Source organism: Acanthochromis polyacanthus, chromosome 19, assembly GCF_021347895.1.
Source record: "Acanthochromis polyacanthus isolate Apoly-LR-REF ecotype Palm Island chromosome 19, KAUST_Apoly_ChrSc, whole genome shotgun sequence".
Taxonomy (NCBI): Eukaryota; Metazoa; Chordata; class Actinopteri; family Pomacentridae; genus Acanthochromis; species Acanthochromis polyacanthus.
The window spans coordinates 19,351,061-19,376,699 of NC_067131.1; the positions used below are offsets into that span (position 1 = coordinate 19,351,061).

Sequence of the window (25,639 nt, forward strand, 5' to 3'; positions counted from 1 at the left end):
CTACTATTAAAATACCTTCAGTGAAAAAGGCCTTCTTTTGGCAGTCAGGAGACTGGGTTGCAAGTATAGTGTCAAGTTAATATGAATTAAGCTAAATAGGTCCTTGTCATGATGGTAGCCAAAACGTGTGTGTTAAGTGTATCAGGAGAAGTTTTGGCACAGGGGAGGACATTTACACATAAGTTCAAGCAAAAATCACAAGGAGACTGACTAGTAGAAGCTTAGGAGTCAACCTTTATTGATACTGTTAAAAAAGTCATGTCAACCAACAATAGGAAATCATATACGTCTTTCATATTTGCTTCAGTACTGCTGTTTATACATGTAGAAAACACTTGATTAACATAATGTGTCTTGTCTCATCTCTGTTGTGAATCACATCACCGAGGAAGTTCCCTGTCAAGCACTGATGTTTGCTGTATTTCTTGAGTATTATATGGCTGACCTCAGCTAGCAGAATGTAAAATTGTACCCAGTTAGCAAGATGTAAAAAACATCAGTTTGATACTGCACCAGCTGTCAGTGAAACACAACATAGTGGAGCTGCTGAGTTTGGGAATATGTAAACAGTTGACTTTTCTAGGGCCAAAATCAAATTCTTGGTGATGCCACATAAAAAAAACCCAAAACAAAACAAAAAAAACAGGCACTGCATGTAACCCAACTTTGGGAGCTTTCTAGTAATGACTGCAACATGTTCCAACTTCAATCAGTGATGTTGACATTGTGGTAAAGTTAGCATAAACAAGAGCACTGATATGATGTTTAATATCCCAGAACAGAAGAACAATGGATGCTTTGCAGTTCTTTGTTCAATTTACATTGTCAACATGAATCAAATGAATAATGGGTTTGAAACTTTCATTGTCCATTTATCGTGATCACGGATATTTTGAAACAGTTGGTATTGACTGTTTTATACAAAAATGTGCAAAAAGCCACAAAAAATGCTGTCAGATGTTTAATTAAGGTGTCAGATCACTGTGCTATTTCAATCCTTCCTAAATCTACACTTGTTGCAGGCCTGAAGTCAGCAAGCCTCATAGAGGTCTCTGTCACAGCACTCCTTTACTAAATGAACTCACATAATGCTCGCTCATGCTAGAGATTTCTAGCAAAGTAGGTGGCTGTCTCATTTTTTATGCCCATGACACTAAAGCATCCCAATATTTGATGACCTTGGAGACCTGATAACTGGAGATTTTCAGTGGCCAATTACTAATGCATGTAGTAACACAACGGTACAGGACATAACTGAAGGACGTACATTAAAATGAAATTTTAAAAAAATACATCAAAAAAGAAAAAAGTTCCAGAAGGCACTGGATATAGGAGGGATACCAGCAGTTTCAGCCTCTTTTCTACACCCTGAAGTCAAAATCTAGGAGTTCTGTTCTTTCGTGTCCATTTGTTGGCAGGTAATGTCCTTCACTCAGCATGCAGTCACTGCTAACATGCACAATTTTTCTCTAACTGTGTCTTTATGCCTGCTAGCCAGGAGATCTTTCTGATGAAAACAACATAAAATGTAGCTGAATCCTTTTTAGTTTCTACAAAACGTTTTTCTGTGTAGCTGAGGTGGTGAGAAACGCTGGTAAGCCTTTATGACTTTTGACTGGTTAGCGGTTGTGTTTCTAAATTCTGCACACAGTGTCTGTGGTTGGACACCTTGTCGATATTCAAGTACTCTCCTCTGTTTCTCTCGGGGAGTAAAATAAATTAGATGCTCTCTGAACTGCCCTGCAGTTGCAATGTGACCGGTGATGATATGACTGAAGACATAAAATACACGTAATGGTATCAAAGTACAGTATCAGGATTGTGAATAAAAAATGTGAGGAGAGACCTGAACCTGATTTCTGGATGCTCAGTTTCATGAGTTTGAGTGTCGAAATGCTAACAAAATACATACTGTAGTTGCCCAGCAGTCTATGTGCGCAGATACCAAAACAAAAAATATATATAGCTGTAATCTAAATTCAACTACATGAACAGGTGGTTAAGGATAAAATCCAAAGCCTCAAAGATATCGACCAACATGGCATTTAAAACTCATCTCAAACATACTGTAAAAACATACCTTCCATAGAACATCTGTACACTTCCCTGTCACTGAATGATGCAAAAACTGGACCACACATCATGTAACTGTATCAGTCTGTAATAAAAGGTTGGGATTTGTTGGTTAAGCATGTTGTTGAATAAAAGAAACATCACAAAATGGTGAAAAATCTGTTTAAAAACATAATCAAATGTCTTTTATCTGTTTCTCAACACCATGAAGCGCATGACTAATTCAATCTGCTTTGAAAGAGGGTTCACAAAACTTTTGATCCGCCACACAGCAATGGAGAATTAAGCCAATCCATTCTTTTGAAAGTTTAAGTCAGTTACTGATTTTCACATACAAAATTCTTTTCCCCTCATTTCCCAACGACAATGGCCGAACTCAGTAGTTGATAAAGACAACAAAGAAATTTCATCCATTGCAGTATTCTTCTGTTCCTACATGCTTTGCTGTCCAGCAACAATCCTCCCTATCTCACAAACACTGAGTAACATATTTCCCCAAATCACCCCATTTAGTCTGTATGAGACAGAACGTCAAGTCAAACTGCTAGCCTAAATCATTTCTGTTGCTCATCAGCAAACAGTGAAAACACTCCAGCCTGTAGAAAATTCTCAGATTTTTTAAAGGGGGCTCACTCTTTATTTTGGCACAAAGACTAACTACATAGAGCAGTGAGGTCAGTAAAATTCAGCTTCCCTGCTATTCAAAAATTTTTTTCCTCCAGAATTTAGCATCCCAGGTGGTAGTACGTATAAAATGATTTAAGTTGCCAGCTTACAGTATTACTTGACATTCGATGCCATACAAGAAGACAGAAGGACTGGGGTTCAACATACTGCTGATCTTTGGCTTATAGCAGGAGTACCTTTGGCAGCGACGACCACAGCCTTCAAACTGAAAGAACTGGTCAACAGGGCGGTAATATCAATGTGATATCAAAGCGGGCTGCGTCGGGAGGGTGGGAGGGGTTTGTCTGTGAGATTCAGGGTCGAAGGCTGGGTGGAGGACGCGATGGCGGTGGACAGGGGAGCCCCGGGGGCGTGCGGGACGGCGGTGGTCCCGGGAGCATCTGACCTGACGGGGGTGCTCTGGCAGGAGGGCTGCTGGAGGTGGGAGACGAGGGGGGGAGCGAGTCACGGGGCGGTAGTCTGGTGGTGGTGGTGGTGGTGAAGGAGTGTGGATGGGAGTGCGAGGGGCAGCCTTGGCTGCTGCTGACTCATCTTTCACTCTTGTGAAGTTGATGCATCGACCCTAAAGAAAAAGAAAGAAACACGCAAGATTAAGATTCTTGTGGTGATTTTCCATCCATCCATTCTCTATACACCGCTTAATCCTCATTAGAGTCATGGGGGGCTGGAGCCTATCCCAGCTGACTAAGGGAGAAAGCAGGGGACACCTGGACAAGAAAAATGCTAATTAGGTTTGTCTCCATTAACTGATTTGAAGCTAACAAACATAGTGCATAGTGTTGACTCAGTCTTAGTAAAAATGGTTGTGTTTCAGTGTTAACATGGAAACCTACATGCTATATGAGAGAGCAGCAGGCATGGTATGTAGGTAATCTACATGTGCAATACACATATCTTCTAATATATAGTTGATTTTGAAAAAGTGTCAACATGTCTGGTAAAAATGTGGGTCCACTCACAGGTGTCTAATGTAAAGTACATCTGGGCTAAGAAGGAATTTAAGCACAGGTCCTGGTACAGCAGCTGCTCTCTGTATGATTGTGTATGTGTGTGTGTGTGTGTGTGCGTGTGTACAGCCAGCTGGTGTTCCAGATTACATTTAAATCCCTACTTGTACGCCCCCACTCCAAATTATCCCGGTTAGGCCGATGTTCTGTCCCTAGAATTGTGACTCGCTTACCAAAGTTCCCATGTTCACAATGGGACCATATGGAGTAGAAAGATTGGGGTTAAAGGTGTGTGTGTGTGTGTGTGTGTGTGTGTGTGTGTGTGTGTGTGTGTGTGTGTGTGTGTGTGTGTGTGAGAGAGGTGGTAAAAGGCTTTCGTTGAGGTGCAACATTTTAAGAGCCTTAGGTTGACTTATCAGACTGTAAAACTAACTAATTAATTCTGTCAGAAATCGCATTTCTTCTCGTAAAATATTACAGCAACCGCAGGATTCAGTAAGTTTGCAGAGGTCGTTGTTACCATGGAAACTCTGCCCACTCCATAGCTGCCTGTGGTTGGCAGACAGAGCGGAGTGAAGTAATGTTAATCTGCTAATAAGCAGTATCATTGATTTGAGCCACAAGGCCATGGTTTTACATCGTGGAAAACGGGAAATGATGTCAATCATAAAGCTGTGTGGAATGAAGACCTTGAGCACTAAAGATAAAATTAGATTTGGCTCTAAAATGTTCATATAGTGAAACATTCATACAGTTAAAGCACCACAGAACTGACTTAGAGTGAGTTAAAATACAAGAGAAAAACAGCCATAGTGAATAAGATAATAATAAACCAAAGTGAACTGAGACATCCCACTCTAAACTTTTGGCCTTTATCTCCAGCCAACCACTCCTGTCCTCTTTCATTTAGCCCAACATCTCTGCATCGACCGCAGACTCTTTCTGTAACAATTATGTTGAATTCCAACCTGCCTCTCATCTCTCATCAGTTCAAAGACAGATTAAAGATGCTGGTGAGATGAGGAATATTAAATGAGTAAATACATCACAATGACCAGATGTAGACTGAGAAGCGTCTCCATCTGTAATACACATATAATCACACGGAGGAAACATTTGGCATAAAATCAATAAAAACATTCTGAAGAATCTAGCAGAAACCAACAGATTCTGGTCTGTCGCCACTTATCCAGTCTGGCATTCCTAGACATCAGCCAAAAAACACTGATGATCTTTAAATTCTTTAAAGCTGTTTTCTTGCTAAGAGGGGAATATACGTACATTCTTGGAAATGGTGTTGCACCATGGCTTCATCTGAGTCAGGATTTTGTGAGAAACGAATGAATAATTATTTTTTCTTCCTCATTTGTCACGCTGCAACGTCCCTGTCAGACGTTGCAGCGTGAGTTTAACTAGTTCAGAGGAATTGTTAAAAAAATTCTCATGTAGTTCCACAGAACAGCTTCTCATTCTTATTTACGTATAAAATGACGTCAAAGGAAATAAATCTTAAACTATAGATGTTTTAATCATTTTGTGGTCAAATGATTCTTTGTTAAGATATATTCAGTTAACAATTACACAATGCATAATGTTCAAGAAAAAAGTTAGCATATTTCATGGGCTAACTCGCAATTATGTTTAGAGTTTAAACAAGATCCACTCCACTGTCAGTCCAGCCTGTCCTCAAACAAAAAACGACCACATAGGTCGTCTGTACACGCCCGTATTACGACCCAATGTTACGTTTTGACATATGCGACCTCTGGTGGTTGAGTAAATATCGACACTCTGGAGTCGCAGGTGAAACGTCATCATGAACAAACTTTTATCTAACACTATCCCTGTCCCTATCCCTAACCCTAACCTTAACCATAATCCTAAAAACGTGTTGGGAAAGTGAGAATAAAGCCATTTTGCGACGGAAAAGCCGTTTTGCGAATTAAATCCCATAATGCGTTCGTTTTCCCCGTAGGGGCGCAAACGTTCATACGACCGCATAGGTCGTATTCCGGTGCACTGTGCAAACGACCGATGCGGTCGTATGAATATGAGGACTTGTTGGTCAGTCACCTATGCTGAATACAAAGCTGGCAAGCGCGACATAGCACAGAAAACGAACATAGAACAAAACTACAGACCAGCACCTCTAGACCTCCCCAAATGACTTCATAGCAGCAGACATTTTGACTTTTTATTGTAGGTTCTTGCAGGCAAGTCTTACCACTTGGTTACCAAGACCAGCCTGTATAGAATCACTCGTCAAATCTGATGAATATTGCTGAATAAGTGTGGTGACTTAGTCCCAAAAGGTTAAAATAATTATAATAACATAATAATAATAACAATAACATAATTGCACAAGGGTTTTCTAATCATTAATTAACCTTTCAACACCATTAGCTAACACAATGTAGCATTAGAACACAGGAGTGATGGTTGCTGGAAATGTTCCTCTGTACCCCTATGGAGATATTCCATTAAAAGTCAGCCGTTTCCAGCTAGAATAGTCATTTTCACATTAACAATGTCTAGACTGTATTTCTGATTAATTTAATGTTATCGTCACTGAAAAAAAAGGATTTTCTTTAAAAAAAAAGGGACATTTCTAGGTGACCCTAAACTTTTGAACAGTAGTGTACATGTGTGCTTTCCTGCTATGATCCGGTAAAAGTCTAAAATCTTTTCCATCGCATTTCTTTAAATTCCTCAAAAAACAGCAAAATTTAACGCAATAGCTTAGTTTTTGCACTAAGTTAGGATATCTGCTGATGGTCATTTCATAATTAAGATACAGACATGAGAGTGGTATCTATCTACTCATCAAATGATCAGTGACGGAGCAAACATTTCCTCAAACATCAAATTTTTACTTCCAGTATGTAAGCAATGATGCTGATAGCTCATTAAAACTAAATGTACAATGCCTTTCAGTGGGTGTAAACCTCAAGATGGGTTTAAAACTATTTTGATGCTTAGATGGAGAAGTTAATATAAAAATAAGAAATGCTGAAGTTCATGTGGATGCATTGTGTGCTTTTTATCCCAGCTTCGCTTCATGTACATTGTTCTGTTAGCACCCAGCTGCGGTTTGAACCTCTGAACATTTTCCTGGATTTTAGAAAAGCCACACTTGCTTGTTCTTTCTGACTGACCTCCTCCACTGTCGACAGTCTTACCAAGGTCATAAAATTGTCTAGGCTTGAGCTATGTGTGTGTGTGTGTGTGTGTGTGTGTGTGTGTGTGTGTGTGTGTGTGTGTGTGTGTGTGTGTGTGTGTGTGTGTGTGTGTGTGTGTGTGTGTGTGTTCTTGTACTTGCTACATGGTGAGTACCATTTTCTGCATTTAACTATCAAAGTGAGGACATTTTTACAAAGTGAGGACATTTTGGCCGGTCCTCACTTTGAAACAGCCATGTTTGAGGGTGAAGACTTGTTTTTAGAGAACAGGTATGAATTGAGGTTTGGTTAGGGTTAGGGTAAGGATTAGGGTTAGGCAATCAGTTGTGATGGTTAAGGTTAGGGTAAGGCTCTAGGAAATGCATTACGCCTATGGATGTCCTCACTAAGATAGAAGTACAAACATGTGTGTGTGTGTGTGTGTGTGTGTGTGTGTGTGTGTGTGTGTGTGAGAGAGAGCCATGGTCAGTCGGTTGGTGGAGACAGGCCTGGCAGTCGTCTGCCATACGTATTACCTCATGTCCTCTAGCCAGCTAACTGCCTCCCTGGAGAGACTTGTGTTCATGTGAATGGGAGAGAGAGAGAGACTGTGGATGGCTCTACATCATGCTGTTCACTCTCACATCAGTGAAATGGATGTGGTTTAGTGACACACAATGGTATAATGGCTAATTTCTTTCTCAAATGTAGATCCTGTGATCTTAACTCTGCAACATCATACATGAATGAAGTGCTCTGCCCCATGGTGCTGTGCAGAGAAGAGAGGTAAGAAAACAAGACGAGAGGTTAGTGGATGCATTGCTGGGAGAACAGTGTGTGTTTAGGCAGGACTGAGACTAAAGTTAGAATGATGTTACTCAAGTTAAAGTCAAACTCAAGAGCCTCATGTTCAGTTCAACTCACATAACTATTATCCATGCAAAAACATCAACATAAAATGCATCATTTCTTGTGTGGTCGTGCATTATTCCTTGTGCTGAGCTCACCCATAGGGAGGGTTTTTAACAGAAAAGTGAGACATTTAATGGCTTAGATATGTGCTGCATCAGTGTTGCATAGGCTAATAAAAAGAGTAATTTATTACAAAATCATCATGAAAAACCTTTTAAAGCAGTCTAAGAATTGATGCATTTTTTGAGTTTTGTGTGCACTGCACAAGATCTCAGCCAGGGCTGGTCTCAAGAGTGACATCGAGCAGTAGCAAGCAGCATGAAAAAGGCATCAAGAATCCAACCTGAAGTCATTTGGAGAGTTTTCTTATGAATTTGAAATGCTTCCATGTTTGGAGTGTGAGGCTTTGCTCTAAAAGGTCTGTTCAGGGTGGGACTGTGGAAACCTCTGCAAACTTCTGGCAGGATTTTAACAACACATAGCTTTTCAGGTAACACTTAAAATAAAGATTGAGGTGCCTCACCCTGTTTTCCACTCTTCTTGAAATCGTTACACTAAATGAGACGGCCTGCTGGTCTGTGAGATGCTTCAGCTTCTTTGTTACAAACCACAAATGACTTGAGGAGACGACATCATTTCAATGGAAAGAGAGACAGGATTTCTTCAAGAAAATAAGCATTGCATCATGCGGAGCTCACGCTTCCCTAAAAGCCTTTCTGGGTAGGAGAAACTTGTTCACAAAGGAAATCAAATCCCAAATCTCTTTAATCTGACCGCCGGTTTGCTTTGGTGAAGATGCAATCATAAAGCAATGGTGGCTGTTTTTTAATCTCATTTGTCTCAAAGAAAAGCTAAACGATAATCTGGTTGCAAATTCTGTCTCTGTACCTGTTTGTGGTGCCAAGAAAACACTCTAAAATGTGGAATTCCCGTTAAAAAAGATCACTGGAAATTTTCTGCTAATAAGGCAGGATTTTAACTGGTGCTGTGGATGGGACCTGATCAGCAGGAAAGTCGGCTGTAGAGAAGAGGAAGAATAAGAAAATGGAGGAAACAACTGATGATAAAAGAAAAGGTGGAGAATAGATTGAATGAGAGCAGGAACATAGGGAAAAGGGAGAACATAAAGAGAGCAGACGATGAAGTTGGTGTTAAGGAAGAAGAATAATGTGATTATTATGTTGTTACTTGTTCACGATATTCACCATCTTATTTTAATGTGCCAATATGCCACTGCAACATTTGCAAATTTGTGCTAAACGCAGTGCTAGCATGGCTAATAACCAAACAGCTTATGGAGAATTTAGAGCTTATACTCCTCATTTATAAAGTACTGCTGAATTCCAAAGTGCCCATTAAGACCGGTGCAGTTGGAAATTATATAGAACACATTTGAACGTAAAAACTGTCTTTGCTGAACGTGTCTGAGGGATTTAAAACATCCCTAGAGAGCTTTGTGGACTCAGTGAACTCCCATCTTCAGTCCACATCCAACCAAAACTGCTATCTGGGGCTTTTTGATACAAAGACTGAACATTAAAACCAAACCATGTGGCTAATCCGTGAAGAAGAGAGAATTTTTACCATCTTACATGCACGAACACATCAGAAAACACACCCGTTGAGCTACAGCGATGTGAGCTGTGGTTCTGCTTTTTATCCGATTTATGGCGTCTAATGTGAAGCAGGTGTGAGTGTGGCTAGCTCAACAAGAAAGAATGGGCCAACGGAGGTGTTAGCCAGCGCAGGAACACCAGGAGTGAATGAGACGGACAGACAGATGCAAGGAGGGAGGGCGGGATGAGTAATCGGTACAGATGACTGAAGCATTTTCAGGCTGGAGACGAACCAGGACACTCTTAAAACTGCACCGCTTTGGAACATTACGTTGGCTTTTCTATCCCCAGAGTGGATTATCGCACAACGTAGGAACTCCAGCATTAATTCATACATATCATTACACATTTTGTTCAAGCTTCTGTGGAGAACTGACTAACCATTCCAGCTTAGCAACTCTAATTAGAACATTTCGGATTTCTCTCCAGTGAATTGGTGTATATGGGTCTGTAGACAGAGGGACAAGTTTGGAGGGTGGAGTCTTTTTTTTTTTTAGTCTTTCCACAACCAAAAAAACCAAACTAATCCATGTCTGGGTAACTATTCCACTACTGTACCTACACCGACCCAGCAATGAATCCAAAGTCAGTGAACTATAATACAATTTCTAATTGTGTACAACTTCACAGTTTTTCAGTGAGCAGTCATAGTTAGCTGGTGTGCTCGAGGGTGGAAAGTATATCAGAGACTATGTGCATTGTAAAGGAAGTAAAGTAGCCTAGTGTAGTTACTTCTAAGACATGTAAGCTATGAAGGGATTTGATTCTTTTCATTGAGTAAACTTTTATATACGAAACTCTGATATATAGAGAGGGACTTTAAGGTATATAAACACATACTGTACATAAAATTAAGACTAACTGGCTCTACAATGCAAGACTATAATTACGTTTTTTCACCTGATTTAGCATCACAATTTTTAGTATATCCCATGTATAGCCAATAAAGTTCAAATTAAGGCCTTTTTATGTTCTATTGATGTTAAAACAAGTCAGTCTGAAACACTAAAAAGTCAGCAGGGCACAGAATTTTCATCCAACTCATGGACCTTTGCTGTCAGCTTAGTTACGTAGCTCGCTAGAGGTGATCTGTCAAACACAACTGCTATTCCAACTGCGATTTGTCAGCAAGAGTTGAGAAGCCTCACAGGCAAAGCAACAGTACCAAATGGGGATGAGCACTACCAAATTTACAATTCTATCAAACCTGGATTCAGTGCTAAGTCAGAAACTACTTCGTAGGTAAAAACCTCAATTAACACATTATAGGACTTATTGTTGGCCACTTTAAAAATCAGTTTACTTCTGATCTGAATTACCCAGTGAATGCAGAAAACACATCTGAAAAGAATAGGAAAATACATGGCATATGATTGAAGATGGAGGGAAAAGAGAGAGGGAAAATGAGAAGAGAATGATGCAGCTGTGGGTCACCACAAGTATAAAACCCTGCAGGAGGGCTGAACTAGAGAGAGTGGGTGTGGGTGAAAGCTTCTGATGGAATGAAACACTGTTGAGATACTTACATGATCACCGGGCTGGGGTCTCATCAGGGAGACCTGGTCGTATCCGCGGCGAAAAAGGGCCCAGATAGCATCCAGTTTACCCTGAGAGGACGGAGGAGAGGGAGAGGTTGAACAGCTGGACACATCTGGACACCAAACTCCTCCACACCGCAATGCATAACTTAATAAAAACCTGCTAATAGTGATTTTTCTGTATCAGCGAACATTTGGTCTGTGGTCCTCAATAAAGCCAAGAGTCCGCAGGTTTTAATCCCAAACAAACACTACAGCAGCTGATTCTGCTGATTAGTTCCTTCCTCTCTGGTTGAAGCTGTTTAGTCACTGATTAGTCATGAACATGACAGGTTGTATTGCTTATGTAACTTGAAACATGAGCAATTTAACTCTAACCGAAAAAAAATTTGCAACTGAGCATGGATTCCCTTCTAATTCACAGGAAGGGACTGGTGATCCCAGCTGTAACAATAACAGTAATCTGGGTGCATCTTAATAAGAACTGTATTTAACTTTTGACAGACCTGCAGGACAAACTTGCCGAGCTAAAAGCTGATGAATTACATGGAATAAGAGGGATATTCTCCTTCCTTACATGTTGAAATCTTGTGTTTTCTGGGACCAAAGACGTCTCCAGAGTGAGGTATGATGGTACATAGCTGGAGTTTTATATCCTAATCAGAAGTAGAATTTAAAGATTGTCAAGTGTAGAAATACAGAGCTCCACAGAGACCAACCACAGACCAACACACACATCGAATAGTCAATGATACTTACAGTATCTTTTTCTTACACTGACTGTTTTGTATGAACAGTGTAATGAATCACTGCAGTAGCTCTTTCACTTCGTATCAAAAATACAGCCTTTACAGTCTCAAGTGTGTGTTGATAACAGTACAACTACTGTATAAAAGGCCTGTGTCACCACACAGAGCTGTATTGTAATGTAAGATTTAAGCACAAACTGTGCTGGCAGCAATAATGTCTCGCTGTATTGTATTGAATTACTTTGGTTAAGTGTGCCCATTGATAGCTGGTGAAATTTGTGCTTATGCAACTAATTATACATAAACACGGCCGTAGTGGGCTTTATTCCTCCCTGCTGTCTTGTGAAAACTTACTCCACTTGTGGTGCTTTTCATGTTTCAAATTCATCTCAAGTGTTTCAGGCTTCTCTGTGGGCTGGGAAACTTCTGCTACCCTCACTTATTTAAAAATTGGTGGGCAAGAACTCAAAAACGCGGAGTGGTCAAACTGTAAACAAGGCAGATTTCTGAGTTCCTAAAAAGCTGATATTTTATGTCAGGACGGCAAAGGCGGCAGGACGGCATTCCTAAACTAACTGCAAACATTTTGAGCATCTATAAAGAATAACAGCGGCTTTAGGTATTTTTAACACTACAGTGCCCCATTGTCTGCTGATCCTGTGTGAAACTGAAGCTGTGTTTACCCGGATGGGCGTGTACCACTTCCGGCTCTGAGGCGGCTTCTTGTTCTGAGGTTTCTTAGGTTTGGGCTCGAAGGGTTCATACTCCTGCTCAGGCATTTTCACCACAGCGTTCTTGGGCTTCTCCAGCTTTGCCCCCTCTTCGGTTGAGCCCTTCCCTCCCCAACGCACCTATTGACAGCAGGCGGTACAGAAGCAGTGAATGTAACATGTAATCAGTGGATTTAATTATAATGTTCTGTAAAGACTGTGCACATATCATCTAGTCACCTCCATCCTTTTGATCCCTCCGATTCCTCTTCCTCCGTAATATGAGGCATCCACAGTGGGCCACTTCTTCTTGGGCAGGCCGTCTTCATCATCTGACTCCTAAAGCACAGATATTTACACAAAAGCTGACTTCTTCACTCAGTGTTTTAAACAAATTTTTAGATGAAAATAAGTACACAAAGTTACCAAGCTGAGATCTATGTAGAAGATGGAGAGATCCATTAACTGGCCTATAAACCTTTGACGTGTGTACGATGCTAATTAAAATACAGAAATGTATTGATGTGTTTCCATGATAATTCTTTCGTATTATAGTGTATGCTTGCTTGTTTCTTGTTGCTTGGGTTATCTTAACTTCTAGTCAATTTCTGCTTCAGTAGACTGACTCAGTCAACTATGCTACATTTTTATTGGTATTACTTGGTCGGTGTGTATTTGTGTGTGTTTGACTCACAGGCTCAGGAGGAGGTGGGGGAGGTGGCTCTTTGATCACCTTTGGACAAATAAGAGACATGTCATGGTTTTTAAAACCACATTAATTACATCTGTGCTTCACATCTCAGAGGTTTTTATGAGTTTATTCTTTGCGTAAGGACCCCCGAGGTGCTTACGGGTATTTTGGAGTTTAGACAAAACCTCTGTGAAGTTGCTTAATTGTAAGTTAAGTGTTGTTTTTTTAAAATTGTCCACTTCCTGAGTGTTGTTGGTGTTTCTTACCACGGTGCAGCAGAGAGGCCAGAACCACCACATGAAGAGCAGGGCCAGCAGCAGGAACAACACCAGCAGGGTGATCAGGAGGATGGTGCCATCGAACTGGAGAAGAGACAAAAGTGATATTAGTACGCTACCAGTACCAAACCAGGAAAGACTAACCTCTCTGGCCCTTCATTCATCCACATTTACCGAGCTAGATAGAGATTTAACCTACAAAGCATAGAAAAGCTAGTAATGTTACTAAAAAAATATAAAATTAAGATCAACTTTACTAGTTGCTACATGAAAGTGAAGCACACATTATTAAATCAATAATTATTTTTCAGTAATATAAAACAAATTATTCAGAATTACTACTTACACTTTGGCATTTTAATATATTTGATGTAAATGCTTTCAATCAATTTAGATCTTTTCTTCACATCTGGTAGAACAACCATGGTTTGTATAAGAGCAACTGTAGGAGAGGTATCGGCAGCAGCAGATGTAGGTCATATTAAAATCAGGAGTAGTGGTGACAATAAAAAATAGTGCAGTATGTGCAGCACTAATAACAGGGGCAAGAGTGACAACCGTACAATCATACTGTAGTGGGATGATACATTTGAAACAAGACTGAAGCCTTCAGACTGATTCTTTGTCAGCTCTTTTCTGTTTTTTTTCTTGATGACAGTGGTTAATGTAAGTTGTGCGATCCCTGAATGAATTCGTCTGGTAACATTGCTCTCCTTAAGTGAGGCATTCGTCTGCGAGCCAAACATGGTTCTCATTACAGACCACAGATGAGGATCACATGTGGTGAAAACTTTCCCCTATCTATCTTGCGGCAAAGATGTGGGGGATGAATTTGGACTCAGCAGTGGGGCACTCTGCAGAGAGGACATCGCTGGAACCAAACGACTATTTCTCAGAAAAATTTATTTCCTTTAACAACAACTTAATCAGCTGACAAGTTGGGAAATTTGATGAGGCGATTGTTCGGCAAAGAATGCTGAAATTTCAATAGTGACCACATCTGTATTTTGCTGCTTGTACACATGTGATGTGTTTTCTCATGCAATCTGGCCATATTTTGTGGACCAACTACAAAGGCTGAAACTCCTCAGTGTGGTACTTTGACAGAACTTGAGGAGGGGTCGCAAGGGGTTACTGGGTTTGCTTTCAATCTTGATTCACAGAATATAACTTGCAGGCCTCTCATTTCCAGTTGGTGACTTGTTGTGGCTTCATAAGCCTGGTGTGACTTCAGTCTATATGGTTTAGTTTAGTGGCGAGAAACAGCTAATTGCAATGGCATGTCTAATTGAGGTCTGTATATCATGACCCACAACACAGCAGTCTGAATTCACAGAATCTTTGTGAATATGATGTCACACGGACTGAGAAAGATCAGCTTCAAAGAGCTCATTTCTTTCTGGTTAGGTGGAAATGTGCCGTGGCTCTGCTCCATATGTTCCAACATACGTCTTTTATTTTGATAGATTGCTTTAAATTATCTTGAATTGCATCTTGGTTTTTAAGGAATGGAGCTCCACCCTGTTTCCTACCGACAGTTCTACACATTCACACACCTAGAGAAGATTAATAGCGTAAATAGTGGCGCCATCAGTCGTGAATGTTACATGATGTTTCTCTTTCACTTTTACAAAATGTTAAGATGGAACAAAGAACTCCACGGTCATGAACCTGCTTCTGTAACCTTCCGTCTCCCCCTATTCCAGGGAGTTCAGAAGGTCTTTTATTAGGTGGACCACTTCGACCAACCCCTGTGGTTTGGTTCCCCAAAACAGGGAAAATAACAAAATTGAGACAGGGAAGATGATAAAGATAAAGGAGTAAGGAACTCTCTGCAGAGAACAAAACAACAGACTTCTAGGGAAAAAAGGAGGTTACAGAGATGAAGAAGCATTGAAAAACACATACAATACAACAAGAAAGGGAAATTCTTTGACTATATTACAAAAAATACAATATCCTAAGAGTAAATTCCTGATTCTGGCAGCTGAAAAAAGTCATTTATTTGACAGAAAGATAATCATTTAAAGATACATTTACAATCCGCTCCTAAAGTACAACCTTTCCTTTTTACCGTTTATACAGTATTTTTGCTTTAGAGTTTGTTGCATCTTTAAGAGAAACTTCTTAAAAACACAGCTTTGATTTAAGATACAGTCATAAAAAGTGTCTATACATGGTGTGTTCAAAAAATCAGAGACTGTTCTTATGAAAAGCAAAAGTTTGCCCTCCATCTCCTTCAAGTAGTGACCTTGTTCAGCAACTCACCGCTCCCATTGCTCTTGCTACCATGTATACCATAGTTTAGATCATTTGCACTAAACGTTCTCCATTTGATGCCTCAAGACATTACAAGAGGAACACTGTGTTGACAGTCCAACCTCATGGGACAAATTCACAGTGCGCAACCTTGTAAATGTTGAAGAAACCAGAGAGCATCCTCTTGATTGTGCTGATGACCTTTCTTCACTCTTGGAGACTGCAGGTCTTTCCACTGAAGACTACTGTTTGGTCTCTGAGCAACAGTTGTAGATCAAAATTTACTAATGATGATCGTCAGCATTGATGTTTGCTCTGTGTGCAAGTTTAGGGTCAACAAAAATAACACGTGCACCTCCAGAGAGCATATTAAAAGTGGCAGGAGCGCTGGGAGCGGTGTATCACTGCACAGGAGGAGTGCTTCAAAACGGATATAGGCCAGATTTCAGTCAGGTGTGGCTTTTGCTTTTAATAGGCGTAAACTAAATTTCTCAATCACAAGTGGTACATATGAAGCTTCCACTTACACACTCTGTGGTGGTGATGTGAACATTGCTGCTGATGAAGGACAGACCGTCATTCATGCTCACTTGAAGATAAATCACCCTGAAATAAAACAAAAGAGACACACACACACACACACACACACACACACACACACACACACACACACACACACACACACACACACACACACACACACACACACACACACACACACACACACACACACACACACACACAGAGGACAGGACAGGTGAGCATCTCAGTGTTTGGGTTCACACTGCATGCATTTGAATCAGCTGATTTAGTCTAAAGTATTTCCTTCTGAAGCTCAGTTTGTACGACCAGAGTGATGTCATTTAAACTTGAGTTCACACCAAATAATGTCACCAAACCGCCTGCTAACTGTGACGTGGTTTGTAAGAAGTGAGAATGTAATTTAAACCAACACAAAACAACCACAAGACACAAAGGATTATGAGTGACATCCAGTGTGATGCTCACATCTCTCAGCAATTTCTTTGTAGCCTTCAAAAACTGGAATCAGACTACTTCTGACTCTCTGCCAAACTCTCTAACCTGGCAGGAGGACATGTTACTGAAAACTATGTCCAATAAATGAGCTCCTGGTTGAGTTGTGTGACTTTTGTTTACAAGTCCCATTTCGCTTGTAACTGAGCAATCTAAACCCGAAAGAACCAAATACCAAAGTTTTCCACAGTGGGTAAAAACAGGAAAAAAAACTATCTGTAGGTGTTGCTGTGTGACCCAGCACTGCAGACACAAAGAATTTGAACAAATGGAAATGGAAACAAAACAAAACTTGACATTTTTTATGGTTTCGGGCAGGTTGTGTATTTTTCCAGGGAAAGACATCATTCTAAATCCACTCAGAGGAATGACAACAATCTCTGCAACTTGTCATCTGACCTCTTCTTGGAGCTACAAAATAATTTTTGATGGAATGTAATTTACACTAAAAGTAAACATCCTGACACTCGTCAACAAGTTTCTGTTCAAACTTCATTTGTGTGTTGTCCTTGGATCTCCTAGCTTTCTAAGGTTTTTGTATCTGCAAAAGTTCCTCTCTGAGCAGAGAAAAACAATTCTAAGAATCTCATGTGACCTCCAGTGACCTCACAGGAGCCTGCTGTTGTTCAGTTATTAAAAAGGTGGATGAAAGGCATGCTTGGATGTGAATGAGGTCTGGCAGATGGAAAGCAGACGGTTTGACCGATAAACCTGTCTTTGCTTTGACTCACAGGCCTGTCTGGGTTTAGAAGAAGGTAGAGAGAGGAGAGCTGCGTTAGTGGGTGAAGTTCATGATCAATAACATTCCTACTGTGCTGACAGCAGACATCTGGGCATGACGAATTTGAAAGCACCCCTCCAGATTTAGGTTAGGGCCTAGGTTTAGACAAAAGCAGACAGTATGGTATTAATAGCATCAATCATGCATTCCTAGCTAATCTCAATGGCAGTCTGGGAATAGTCATGACATAGAACTGAAAAAGCTAACTCTTGAAAAGTTTTAGATTCCTTAATACCAGTAAAAATGTTTCAAGTACCACAGCTGACCTAAATATTGTTTCAGAATAGTTTGGGAATGGACAAGATATTTTTCTAAATGGCAGACCATCTCTCAATACTTCTTCTTTTACCATCTGTGGTACTCAAAGACATGTGTCACTACTGAAGATTTAATTATTTGTTTCTAGTAATTTCATTAAACCAATGGGCACTGAAGTTTTTAGAAAATGTTACACAAACAAAAGTCAATAATACATTTGTTGAAGACTATTTTCAGTGTCCTCCTTCCTCTAGTGAGTATTTATGGCAGGAGACTGAAAAATAAACAACGGCTGTTTGTTAAATGTATATGAAGCAACCATATTCATTGTAAAGAAGGAACATAACGCCAAGTCTGCTTCAGAATCCAAATAATGGACAATAATGGAGGTCTACAACAATGAGCAAAGGGCTTTACTGTAAGCTTGCTCCAGTAGTTTGTATAGTCCAAAAGAAAAGTGGCAAATATGACATTGAAAAAATAGAAAACACCCTGTTTAACTTACCCTTAACAAAATTCAGTAGTCTTGTTCGAGTGTAAAATGCCTATGGACTTGTCTAATCTTATTTTTACAATGAATAAAAGATGAGAAAGAGCAAAAAATGGGTTTTAGGAGGAAGAAAATTCCACACAGAGAAGGACGAGCCAGAGAAAACTGACCAGTGTGAATTTGAGGATGTGGATGAGAAACAAAGTAGTGGGGAGGAAATGTTAGTTGTCGAGCACAGTGGCAGACAGCTGCTAAGCAAGGAAATGAAACAGACAGGCCAGACAGTCCAAACACACACACACACATGCACACACACACGATTTATAACAACGGTAAATGGCCATAAAATAGACCAAAATGCAGAGTGGCAATGATAAAAAATTGGATTTTCAGTGAAGTCATTACAAAACCGTCACATTTGCTACTAAAAGTAGATCAGTGTCATCATTCTAATGACTCAAGAACTCACTTCATTAGTCTGTCTTTCAGTGTAGTTTAAACTTTAAAGCCTCTCCCAGAGGTTTTTCCATCCTGCCGAGAATCAGACTGCATACAAACACACACGGCCACACACTTGAAAGACCAGGGTAGCTGCCACATGGCTTTGATCAGACAAAACTGGACGAGGAGGTTGCTAAAAGAGTGTAAGACTGACAGGGGATGAAAGAAGGACTTCATGAGTAACAGAGACAAATAAAAAACAGATATAGAGAGAGAAGTGAACAGATGGGCCAGCAGAAGAGGTGGCGGGCAGGAAAACAAGTGGCACAGCGGTAAAAAGAAGCCACCGTGGCACCAAGAGAAAAGACAGAGGTGGAGAGAATGGGGAAACAATAATTAGGGGATTGGAGAGTCAGGAGGTAAAGTGGTTAATCATAAAGGGATGGAAAGTTCACAAGGACTAAGAGAAAAACACACAAAGCCAGAAATGAACTCAGTTAGTGTGATGTTTAACGGAAGCACAGGAACACCATGTACTTTTGATTTTACAATCCTTCTGCCAAGCTATCGATTTAGAGTCCAACCCATCGGTCCAGGTTGTTTAAATCTTTCCCCGCTGCAGTTAAAATCAAATTCTCTCTTTCCACACGACTGCCAGAGCAAATGTTAACTACAAATGTGATTTATAACTGCTATGGGGGAACAAAACTGGGGAATCTGTATTAAAATTAGAGGAGTACAATAACCCCTAAAAGTTCAATAAAGCATGTGAAGAGAGACTAACGTGGGCTGACAGACCTCCTCCTCTCCTCTCTTTTTTGTCTCTCTGTATGTTTAAAGTCTTTACCACCATCAGCTCAACCTCATATTCTGTGGCCCGGTGTACATTTCTTCCCATAAAGAGTTAGGTTAGAGAGGTTTGTGGATTGTTGATGTTGGAACATGGTCAGGCTCTAAAAAGAGAATGCAGCCAGCTGATGGGGAGCAATTCTGGCCACTGTGAGGGTTACACTGAAAATTTGTGTGACCATGGTGTGGTAAAAGTTCAAGTACACTAACCTCAGTGGTCGTAGCTTTCACAGCTCACCACTGCCCTCGTAAACACTGACACAAACAATCTGCTTTTCATGCATATCTTACTAACAGTGATCCTTCTAACAAATCCATTGCACTCATAAGATCTTTTCCCATATATTTCAATATAGATCTGAAATTCTGAAACAACACTCATATGAGTGTTTAAAGTTAATAAAACACATAAAATAAGAACAGCAGGAAGCAACAACTGATGACGAAGTTGTTGTAGGAAAACGACAGGTTGGTGAACAGCTGAGTCCTATCTCAGGCTGTAAAATGTTTGACACTACCTGGCCAGTAAACATGGCAGTAGTCTACCAAAAGCCTTGGATGACTGAGATCATCCAACCAACTGATTGGCTGCAGGAGAAAAAAGAAATCTGTGGTCCTGACATTTTTATATATGTTAATCATCCAACAACCTTGCCATACATATGACTAAGGTCCCATCTCAAGCTAGAAGGCAATATTTTGAAAGCCTGTTAGGCTACTGTATTCTGCAAACTTGTTACACAACATTGACATGTCATCATCCAACAAAGTTACAAATTTGTTGCCAAAATGCAGTCTACTTTCTGTATAATCCAAGCAGATTAACATTAGCTTCCATTTGACATCATCTTTCTGGACAAACAACAATAATAATTACCCTCTTTTGCCCAGTTTTGGTTTCCATGAACTAATGTTAGCTGTGAACTGCTAGCTTGTTGCTAACTTTGTCTTCAGGCACCATTCAGTGTGCATTTAGTGTGTATTTTGAGTCTTTCACAGAAAAAACCTAACTGTTGACAGGTTAAATAACATTAACACTTTCTTTTTTGTAATTTGTCATTGACTGACTTGGAATGTCGTCAGCTGAGTTCGATTAGATTTGTCAGTTCTTAGTCTTGACAAATTTCTGTGTTAGTCATGGCTGTTGTTCTCCCTCATTGTTCTAATGTAAGACAGAAATAGGACAAATGCATGAAGGATTTACCATCGCATGTGTTGGCATGACCACAGAGCCTCTTATATTTTGCTAAGCTATACTGGGATCTAGAAAAGAGGAATGTGGCCTCGGATAGGGATCGTAAAAAAGAGCTAATGTATGACAGGCTTCTTATGGCCTGTGCAAAAACACACGTGAACCCATGCGTTTCTTTATGCTTGAGGCAAAGAACGTGACCTCAGGTGCACGTGAATGCCACTTTGTGTGAAATATGAGCACTTTCCCTTAAAAGGCATTTGAAAGATGATCTTTGAGAGTAAAGGAAATCATGAAGTCATAAAAAAGGCACTTACTTCCCAACTTCATCAATGACAGGAGCTGGACACAGTAGGAAAGTGTTGTGTACATCTGCAGGCTTTTCATCTAGGAAGCAAAGGAAACATTTAGTTTAATACACATTCATCAGCTTGAACTAATTTGGGCGCACACTGTAAACTATAGAAACTATATTGGCAGGTACTGACGTATAGAACAAAGTTTTATCAGTACAGACCATAGTAGACTAATGCTATACAGATGTTTTATGGCTGATACAAAAAGCTCACATTCAGTCGCACCTTTAAATTTGACCACTTCTCTGTGACAGAATTTGATGCATGATGTGTTTTCTTTATGTCAGGATCCACTTTCTCATTGCAAAAACATTGCAGTAATATCCATTGCAACACTGACAACTACAAACTCTGTTACAAACTTGATTGGTGTACATTCAAAGGGAAGGACAACCAAAGTGTAGGTCTACTTACTGACTGTAATGGTGTCGTTGACTTTGAAGCTGCAAAGCACCTGGTTGATGTTTCTCGCATGGAGAAATCCATTCCCTCTCACAACCACTTGAAAAGACTCTGGTTAAGCAAGACACATAGACATTTTTACATTTTTGACACACAGACAGTCTTTGCCAAGAAAAATCACATCTGATACTCTATTAATTTATTGTACATGAAGATCATTTTCCTGTTTAAGATGGCACAGTTACATCTCACACCCAGGTGGTTCCATGGGCTGTCTTTTAACTCTGAATGGCTCAAATAATTCTGTATATTTGTCTATGTGAAAACAATAACATCACTAAGATGATTAGTCCCCTAACGGATCACACCACAGTGTGAAAACGTAGTGTATCAACTGCAAAAATGGCACAAAAATGCAATAACAAATGAATCAAATAAAATAAAGGCCAATGAAAACTATTTGGTTTAGTGAAATAATTTCCCTCTTAAAGGGTGAAAGTAATTCACTGCTTCATAAAAGGGAAAAGCAGATGTGAAAAACAGTCACACTCTTTCTACTTGTGCCAGAAACTTTTAATCAATTTAAATTTTTATCTGTTGTGTGTTGCTTTAATTGTCATAATTTTTCTCTTGGCAGGACACTAAAGGACGTCGTCTCCTTAACATTTCAGCTGCTGCCAATTTCACCAATGCCACTTTCACACGTCAAGCTTTTTTAATGAGGGCCTGTAATACTATTCCCACCGTGGTCCCCTGTCCCGGTAGATTTCCTGCAAGTGACCTGGATGCCCATATATTGTTATTCAGTCTGGGATTGTCATAATTCAGAGATGAGGACACCTGACACCCACTATTGAAATTCGCACAGTTTGGGGAATGATGAGGTGCTGGCATCTGTATCAATGACTCAGGAGAGACCCAGTTTAATGTGTGTGAGTGTGTGATAGTGACTGTGTGTTTGGAGCTCCCCACCTCCTGCACACACACTGGAGGGCTCGGCTGCCAAAATTTCAATGCAGGATTTCTTGATGATCTGGAAAAGAGAAGGCAGCAGTGATTTTTCTCTAGTGTTGACATCCAATATTAATACTTGACTGTTTGTCACAGCCTGGTTCATCAATCTTTATTCGTGTAAAAACAGACAACAGCAAAAACATCTGATCTTCTATGTGTCTGTAAAAACTGAATAATCTATTGTAATTCTTCCTGATGTGTGTCTGGCCCTTAAAAGCTCATCAGTTATTTATAGAAGTTGACTGCTGGCTAAACTTTCCTCCTAAACTCTCAAATCATAGCTTAGTGAAAGTAAGTAGGCACTGCAGGCCCATCAACCGCAGAATTTTTCCACTTTGAGAGCAACACTAGGTATGTACAGAATTTAGAAAAGATACCGTTTGAAAATAAATCACCTAGAGACAACTGTTAAAATCTGTAAATGAAAGTTATTTCTACTGGAAAAATCTGTCAAATCTACTATCACAGAAATAAGAAGCCTGCAGTTATTTACCGGTCTTTGGTATAAAGAATCCACTGTTTAAAAAATAAAACACACAACGAATTTAGACCAATAAATCCACCCGTATGTGAGGTGTGATAACAAAAAGCTCAACAGATTTATCAAATAACCGTGGCGATGGAGTCTGTAGCCCTGCCTGCAATGTACTCTGAATATACAGTATGGGTGTGCTTCATGAAGCCAAGTACACACAAAGAGTTACAGTTCTGCCTGCTGCATGGCAAAAATAGTGAGCAGAGACTCAGCTGAAACTTTGAGTAGTCTGAGCTCCTTCTGAACTCTAGCATTGGACTAACTGCAACAAAAATGAAAGAAACATGTTAATTATATCCCTTTTGCATTTACTGAGTGAGTATTTTGTGAATATGTGCTACAAAGTGTTTTATAATATCAGTTCTTGGCTTTAAAGAAACCATGCAGAAAATAAGGAAATTGTAATTGTGCTGATGTAGAACACATTTAGGTCAAAAATGTAAATATAGACGACTGAATCTCCTGTTTGTACAGGTCTGTTTCTCTGCAAAGAGATGAGTTTATTTACCGAATCAATGACACCCCGGAGGGCATGGAAGCCTCCCAACACAGGAAACACGTGCTCGATGGTGTCTGCAATGGTGGCCAGCTGTAGTGGGAGAGAGGTACAGACAGAGGTGTGCAGGGAGGACAGAAGAGCAGGAGAATTTATCCTCAAAATAATCAGAAGTGACTAAGTAGCCTTGGTTTCTTGTGATGAAGACTGAATAACTGGAACTCTTCACAGATGACATCTGAGATTTTTTAACAAGAGCAAATTTGACCTCAAATGTGCTGCTGTGACGCATTTTCAGACATTTAGATGGTAACAACTATACAGAGGGTAAGAGCTGTACATGAGGGAATCCAGTTCTCAGCAATCACCGCATATTATCCACAATCAGCTAATCGATCTATTTACAATCAGTCAAATGTCTGCTTACAGAACGTTCGTCATTTTAAACACAGTAATCACCATGCTGTAGCCAATTTACAAGTATTACTCAAGTTACAGACGTCTTCCTGCTCCAATCTTGTGTTGGCTGCAGGTTTGGTCCGAGAGGCAGCTAAGGGTTCAAAATCATTTGGGTTGGTTTTCAAAAAAAATATATAGGGTAGCCAAATTGCACAGGAGTTCCTGAATACACAGTGGTAACAAAATTTTTCATGTAGCCACATCTCTGAATTACTGAGTACAGTACATGTAATGTATGATAAATGGTTCCACAGATATTTAAAATGATGTTCAGATATCAAACCAGATACCTAACCTTTGGGGGCTGTAAATTAAAAACTGCCAAATTTGTTCTTGAAAGATTCATTTTTTTTACCTGTGTCTCATTGAAGTCTTTGACACCAACACAGTACACAATAGCTCCAAGAGATCTGGCTTCCTCTGCCTGATGGAAGAGAAGGGAAAAGCTGAGTGAGTTTCAGAAAACTGGCAATCAAGCAAAAAGAACATTCCTGCCTCCAGATGTTACTTGAGCTTTAACTGAAGCAGTTTAGGAAATCAGCCTCAGTGTGGATTTGGTACCTGTTGTTGTGCAGTGACTAGCTGATGCTCCTGCAGCTCTCCATCTGTCAGTGCAATAATCACGCTGGCTGTGCCTGGAAAACAGATATGGCTGTACTATAACTTCAACATACAATTTAGCCTGACATTTTTTTCTCAATGAATGATTTATTAGATGCTTACCAAAGTTCTCCTTGCGTATCTGTTCATTAGCCTTTAAATAAAAAGACATGTTTATTGTCAGGAGGTCAGGAAATACTAAAGTTTAGATTCAAACGGGAAATAAAATGAACTTTGAGATACTTAATAGATTGATCTGCCATTTAAAAAACTATAATACAATAAAATAAAGGCTTACACTCTGCAATCCAAGGTGCATAAACGTGTCTCCACCTGGGATCTCTCTTCTCAGAGCATTCAGCCCTTTTCTAATGTTCACTCTGCACACAGGATAAAGGTAAAGAGTTGTTTTGATGAGGACCTCCAATGTATTCTGCTTCTACTCTGTTACATTTCATACAGATGTGGTACTTTGTACTCCACCACATTTATCTCTGAAGTTTAGTTACTTGTCACATTGCAGATTTTACAAAAAAAAAAAACGTGACAAATATGTGACTCCCAACCTTTTTCATTTGTGACAGACAAAAGCAGTCTGGTTGGAGTACATTCACATTAATTTTCATACGTAAGACAAATCTGAATACTTCCTCCACCACTGACAGATACCTCTGGTTTGCACATAAGTGGTTAATAGAGGAAACACAGCTCTCTTACACAATGACAGTAATTCTCTACCAACAGTTATATTGTGGCATTGGTCCACAGCTTCATGTCAGTTCAAAGAGCATCTGCTTTCACTCTGGTCCAGTGGTTTAAGTTTACTTTTCAGCTCATTGATTCAATTGTGTATGTCCATGCTAGAATAACATTTATATGGCATAAAACACAAAGTCAGCTTACGTTGGTCAGTTGCTGTTACTAAAATACATTCAAGGGTTGTGGTACATAATTACCCTAGTTGACACACTATATAAGACACAACTTATTTCACCTGTTTTCTGTCAGTTTCATGATGGTGGATGATCTGGAGGAGAACGTTATGAAGGACATCCTCAGCATGGGACTGGAACAAGTAAAAAGAAAATGAAACATCCTCATACTCAGTATTTA

The 25,639-nt window shown here is 39.9% G+C and overlaps 1 protein-coding gene across 1 annotated transcript in view; it reads right to left on the reverse strand.

Annotated features, from left to right (window-relative positions):
* Positions 1-214: 214 nt before the first annotated feature.
* Positions 215-25,639, reverse strand: part of antxr1c (ANTXR cell adhesion molecule 1c) — a 40,456-nt gene continuing 15,031 nt past the window's right edge. The window contains 17 exon segments of the mRNA XM_022208919.2: positions 215-3,199; positions 3,202-3,322; positions 10,920-11,000; positions 12,364-12,531; positions 12,631-12,729; positions 13,085-13,123; positions 13,348-13,443; positions 16,146-16,224; positions 20,982-21,051; positions 21,435-21,533; positions 22,395-22,455; positions 23,480-23,560; positions 24,282-24,350; positions 24,488-24,561; positions 24,650-24,680; positions 24,825-24,906; positions 25,521-25,592. Of these exon segments, the coding sequence (XP_022064611.2) occupies positions 3,054-3,199; positions 3,202-3,322; positions 10,920-11,000; positions 12,364-12,531; positions 12,631-12,729; positions 13,085-13,123; positions 13,348-13,443; positions 16,146-16,224; positions 20,982-21,051; positions 21,435-21,533; positions 22,395-22,455; positions 23,480-23,560; positions 24,282-24,350; positions 24,488-24,561; positions 24,650-24,680; positions 24,825-24,906; positions 25,521-25,592 (1,468 nt within the window). The 3' untranslated portion in view covers positions 215-3,053.